The sequence below is a fragment of the Carcharhinus amblyrhynchos genome, chromosome 13 (assembly GCF_965287045.1).
Source record: "Carcharhinus amblyrhynchos chromosome 13, sCarAmb.v2.hapA, whole genome shotgun sequence".
In the NCBI taxonomy this organism is placed as follows: Eukaryota; Metazoa; Chordata; class Chondrichthyes; order Carcharhiniformes; family Carcharhinidae; genus Carcharhinus; species Carcharhinus amblyrhynchos.
This window is the reverse complement of record NC_137336.1, coordinates 76,230,962-76,237,298: the sequence shown is the minus strand read 5'-3', so window position 1 is coordinate 76,237,298 and position 6,337 is coordinate 76,230,962. Positions and strand designations below refer to the sequence as shown.

The 6,337-nt window shown below is 42.0% G+C and overlaps 1 protein-coding gene across 1 annotated transcript; it reads right to left on the bottom strand.

Moving 5' to 3' along the window:
• Positions 1–200: 200 nt before the first annotated feature.
• On the bottom strand, positions 201–5,116 carry LOC145351365 (putative G-protein coupled receptor 139). Its single transcript, XM_080200978.1, has 2 exons — positions 5,050–5,116; positions 201–1,102 (listed from the first exon to the last, which is right to left on the bottom strand). Exons 1-2 carry the CDS (start codon positions 5,114–5,116, stop codon positions 201–203), a joined length of 969 nt encoding a protein of 322 aa, XP_080057104.1.
• Between the last annotated feature and the right edge of the window lie 1,221 nt (positions 5,117–6,337).

The window sequence follows — 6,337 nt, the reverse complement described above, 5'->3', positions numbered from 1 at the left end:
ACATTAGAGTCAACTTAGCATGGCCAATCACCCTAATCCGCACATCTTTGAACTGTGGGAGGAAACCCACACAGGCACGGGGAGAAAGTGCAAAGTCCACACAAACAGTGACCTGATGCTGGAACTGAACCTGGGACCCTGGTGCTGTGAGGTAGCAGCACTAACCACTGTGTCACTGGCCACCCACTCTCCTCTCATTTTCATTTATGAATTAATTGAATAACTGATGTAACTGGGTATTTCACTGCAATCTTGAACTGCTCTCTAAATTTGGACTGAGTTGCCCCATAAACAAATGTGTTGGTGCAGCAGTTCAAAACCTGCAGCATATCACCCACATTTTCAAATATATTTTCTGAATCATTGTAATCTTTAGGATCTGTTCCTGTGATATTATAATATAAGAATTCTATGACATAAATTGACCAGAGAATTATGAAGCTGCCAGATATGCTGAAGAGTAGAATCACAGATCTCCTTCTGCTTTCTATCTCTGGGTCACTGTGATTACTTCCCTTATTTTGGTCAATCAATCGCTTTCGGACTCGACTGGCCTTTAAAATGTGCCTGATTGTCAGAGCATTGAGCAATAAGATCAATATGAATGGGAGCAAAGGCGTTAATACTGTATCCAACCAATCAAAACCAATCCATCCTGGCTCAGTGAAATAGTTTGGCCTAACATCACAAAACCATGGCACATGTTTAATTATCCATCTAGGTTCCAGTGTAAAGTAGTTTGGAACATTTTTTAAACAAAACAGAATGCAGGTTGCTGTGAGAATGACAGCTGCAGTTTCTTTGGTGCAATATCTTCGTTTCAGCTTCTGGCAACAAATAGCGACAAACCGATCAATGGAGAAAGTGACAGTGAACCAGACAGAATAATCTGTGGCTGCCCTACTGAGGACATTGATAACACTACACACTGGGGTAATATCTAAGAAAGAGCCTGGGAAAAAATAGTAACTGATCCGCCACAGTATAACTTCAGCGATGATAACCAGTAGATCCGCTGTTGCCATGGCCACTAGATAGCGAGTGGTGCAGTTGGAGAGGCCACATTTTCCCTGTGATAGGATCACAATCGCCACTAAATTGACTGTAAGAAAAGGGACAAACCCTGTATGAATTACATTGAAACATTCTTGCTTTAGCCTGGATAGTCAGGGTGTAGGAACCTCTGTATGGTTTGCCCCGTTGAAAGAATTTACTTAAACCTATTTCTGTCTATACAACTAATTGTGATATGCTTTAAGTTAATTTGAGCTAATTTGGTCACATTTTCAAACTCAGCTTGGAATTTTGGATTCAGCGTAGAAATTGGCTACATTCTTCGAAAGTGCAATGTAAGGTAGACAGGCTTTCTCATCAGGTAAACAGCAGTGTTTCATGGGCACAGCTACCAATTGTTTGTATGTAGTTGAAGACTGCTTCTACCTAGCTCTTTAATAACACAGTTAAGTATTCAGTTATGTTGTAGACACAGATCAGTGTTTAGTCAGTTCGATCTAGACTATGATTTGAGTTTTTTGACCAGCACAATGCTGGCTGGCTTTTGCTGCTTTCTCTATTTCTCTCTTTCTCTCTCTCTTAATCCTTATTTTGCTTTTTGTAAATGCTTTTAAATAATGCTCAGTAAAGAAGTTTCACTTTGGAATGAATGGATGCTACACAGGGCAACATTTTAGTTTCAAATTCGGGTAAGAACATAACATTTTGAGACTTTATATGCCAACCCCAATTCTCATCTAACCCTGCCAACAGATGAGTTTGAGAAGTTGGCAACAGAAGCATGGACAGACAAACACTCAGAATGAGTGACTTCTCAATAGAGATGAGTTGGTGAACTGTAATTAAATTATTGAATATGTTCCCAAGCTTAACACTGATGGTTCCATTTCCTCATTAAACCATGGACAAAGACAGGCCGGATTGGATTCCCTCCATAGCATTGTGAGATTCCAGGCTGCGGGATAGGTTTTCTGAATCACACACTAAACAAAAACTGGAGTTCACATTGCCTGAATTGAATTGGAAAACAAATACAAACAGTTGATGTTAAACTACTGCAGAGCTTAAGTTGTAGAACACTTGGCATCCTGTAAGCAGTTCATCTCTCCATTTGCCAAGAAGATATTTAGGGGCTGCTAAACTGCAATTGTTTAAACCAGATTATACCAGAATTGAGAGAAGTATATTCGCTGTTTAACTGTAAAATACTTACCAATGCTGATATTTATTTCCATGTGATTGCACCTGTATTATTAAAACCTCATATTGTGTGTTCTGCTGCATTCACCCTCACAGGCACACACCTCACTGAGTTTAAGGACAGATAATAATGATAGTTATCAGTGTAAACTCAAACAGGCATTGCTCCATCAAACCATAGACTCTCACACAAGAAACGATTCTATCACATTCATCCTTTGGACACTAAGGGGCAATTTAGCATGGTCAATCTCAATTACAAGGGAGGAAGTGTTAGGTTTTTTAGGAAACATTAAGACAGACAAATCCCCAAGGCCTGATGGCATCTATCCTAGACTGCTCAGGGAGACAAGGGATGAAATTGCTGGGCCTCTAACAGAAATCTTCGTCTCTTCATTGGACACAGGTGAGGTCCCAGAGGATTGGAAAATAACAAATGTGGTTCCGTTATTTAAGAAGGGTAATTATAGGCCGGTGAGCTTGACGTCCGCGGTAGGGAAATTGTTGGAGAAGATTCTTAGAGATGGGATATATGCGCATTTAGAATAGAATAATCTCATTAGCGATAGACAGCATGTTTTGTATGAGGGAGGTGATGCCTTACAAACTTGGTTGAGTTTTTTGAGAAGGTGACAAAAATGATTGATGAGAGAAGGGCCGTGGATGTCATCTATATGGATTTTAGTAAAGCGTTTGACAAGGTCCCTCATGGCAGGCTGGTGCAAAAGGTTACATCTCACGGGATAAAAGGGGAGCTAACTACAGGGGCGGAGAACTGGCTTGGCCATAGAAGACAGACAGTAGCAGTGGAGGGGTCTTTTTCCAGTTGGAGGTCTGTGACTAGTGGTGTTCCGGAGGGCTCTGTACTTGGACCTCTGCTGTTTGTGATATATAGAAATGATTTGGAAGAAGATATAGCTGGTGTGATCAGTAAGTTTGCGGACGACACAAAGATTGCTGGACTTGCAGATAGTGATGAACATTGTCAGAGAATACAGCAGGATATCGATAGGCTGGAAAATTGGGCGGAGAAATGGCAGATGGAATTTAATCCAGATAAATGCAAAGTGGTGCATTTCGGTAGATCTAATGTAGGGAGGAGCTATACAATAAATGGCAGAACCATCAGGAGTATAGACCCACAGAGGGACCTGGGTGTGCAAGTCTACAGATCCCTAAAGGTGGCAGCACAGGTGTAGAAGGTGGTGAAGAAGGCATATGGCATGCTTGCCTTTATTGGAGGGGGCATAGAGTATAAAAGTTGGCGTATGATGTTGCAGCTATATAGAACGTTGGTTAGGCCACGTTTGAAATACTGTGACCAGTTCTGGTCACCACACTACCAGAAGGACATGGAGGCTTTGGAGGGAGTACAGAAAAGGTTTACCAGGATGTTGCCTGGTGTGGAGGGTCTTAGCTATGAGGAGAGATTGGGCAAACTGGGGTTGTTCTCCCTGGAAAGACAGAGGATGAGGGGTGACATAATAAAGGTGTATAAAATTATGAAGGGCATAGATTGGGTGAACAGTGGGAAGCCTTTTCCCAGGTCAGAGATGACAAACACAAGGGGTCACAAGTTCAAGGTTAAAGGGGCAAGGTTCAACACAGATGTCAGGGGGACGTATTTTACACTGAGGGTGGTGGGGGCCTGGAATGCACTGCCAAGCAAGGTGGTTGAGATGGAAATGCTGGGATCGTTTAAGACTTATCTAGATAGCCACATGAACAGACCGGGAATAGAGGGATACAAATGAATGGTCTAGTTGGGTGCATGAGCAGTGCAGGCTTGGAGGGCTGAAGGGCCTGTTCCTGTGCTGTACTGTTCTTTGTTCTTTGTTCAATCCACCTGGCCTGCAGATCTTTAGAATGTGGGAGGAAACTGGAGCACCCAGAGGAAACCCACACGGACATGAGGAGAACGCGCAGACTCCATGCAGAAGTGACCTGAAGCCGGAATTGAATGTGGTTCCCTGGCCTTAGGTGTGGAAATGTTAAATAGAAACATATAGATACTGCTCTGCTAACAATAGGAATGTATCAGTTCATCCATCCATTCTTCCACCTGTCCATCTATCTATGGACCACCCATTATGTGCAATAGTACATGAACTGACCCTTCCAGTGCTAAAATTACATATGGATAAATCTGTCCAGCCTTGGAGAATTGTTCGATTCATTACACTGCTAAAAGTTTGCTGAAGTCATTTTTATTTAATTCTGTCTGATATGTGCACGAGTAACATCCCCAACATATATTCATCGGGTATGGGTGTCTCTCCTCGCAGCAACAGAGCTCACTGAGCTAAGGTCAGAAGCTGGTAACAGTTATCTGTGTAAAGTTTCAGAGACTGGAGCTACTGCCTTCAATGAAAGCCAGTTAGAAATCTAAATGACTGAGGTGGCACAGTGCAAAATTCACCCTCTATTGGCGTGATCCAGAATCCCTGCAATTGTAGACGGACTGATACTGCCAGGAAAATGTGCTGACTTTAGCTGTGTGCTTCACCCCTATTACTGCTCAACACTTAACTCCCACAAATAACTTCTGTTGGAGAATTGCTCTTGCTAAGGTCAGATTTACTGGCACAAAACCTGCAGCAAGAAGCAATAACTTGGCAATTTTAGGAGTTGCAGGAAGAGCTTGATCTTCACTTGAGGCAATGGTCTAAAACTGCAGAGAGAACTCAGGATTTTTGAATTCAGGACATTAGAACACTGAGAGGGTGGTGCTCTGATAATGAGGTCTATATCTACATGTAATCACATTATTCCGGAGACCAGCTCACACACACAGTTATATAACTTCCCTACTTATAGTCACTGAAAGTCACTTACCAGGAACACCGATGACAGCGAGGACTGCATAGTATATTTTTATGACCTCATTAAATGTTTCAATCATATTCTCTGATGATGTGATCTGTCCCTCCGTGCTGCAAATAATCTGTTTGCATTCAGCTCTGAGTCAGTACATCTGCAGACCCTACTTTTGTACCCTGTGGGATCTCCATGGGGATATTGCGGTTGCTACATCGGCCAACCTAGATTTTGTTTTTACATGAACTGACAGATGGCAATAAATTAATTCCCTGTCGGTATACAATACGTTCAGCATTTACTGTCAATTAGGTAATTCTGACCAAGTTAATTAACTAACAGATGAAAGAAGGGAACATTCATCCTGACATGGTGCTGCCAACTTAAAAATATTGTTTTGTAACTATCATTCAAAATGAATATCTTCTACTGGTGATTCCTGATGGAGAGAATGCTGAGAGGGGGAAACTAAAAGTTTAAGTTTTATATATTGGTCACAAGTAACCATCAGTAACACCACAATGACGTTACTGTGAAAATCCCCAGTCGCCACACACTGGCGCCTGTTCGGGTACACTGAGGGAGAATTTAGCATGGCCAATCCACCTATTCTGCATGTCTTTCAGACTGTGGGAGGAAACTGGAGCACCCTGAGGAAACCCATGCAGAGATGGGGAAAATGTGCAAACACCACTGTAGAAGTAGAGCTTTTGGGAGTTATGGATTGGGTGAAAATGTACAGCACAGACTATAGAGAAAAGCTGGGTAGCTATAGAGTGGCTGTAGTACCTGGTCCGAATGGCATGTGCACTGGTCTGATAGGGGAATGGAGGTGGAGGAAAGGCTTCCCATAGCCATCCTATCTGCCCAAATAGAAAGGACTGGAGATTGACAAATATAACAGCTTTACCAAGAAAGCTTTCAGGGACATTTCCTGTAGCTACAGTCGAGGCAATTTAACAGACCTAGTAAGATTTGAGAGAGAAGGAACAAGGAAATGAGAGATGAGTAAATGAAGGTAAGCGAGCAGAGATTTGTAACTGTCTGATTCTGCTTTAACCAGGGAAGTGAATGTTTGATTGAAACAGCATTAGATGTTGATGAAGGAAGTATGATGGGTATTCCCTCCATGGACTTTAAGATTGCTTTTAGCAGAAAGGCAGCTCACAAACTTTGAGGGTAGTGAAACAGAAAGCTCATTTTCCCACAGAAAACAGTTAATTGTGATAAACTGTAGTTTAAAGTTGATCAAACCACAGCATGGTAGACAGTGGTGTTCCATATATTGCAATACATACAGCAAAAA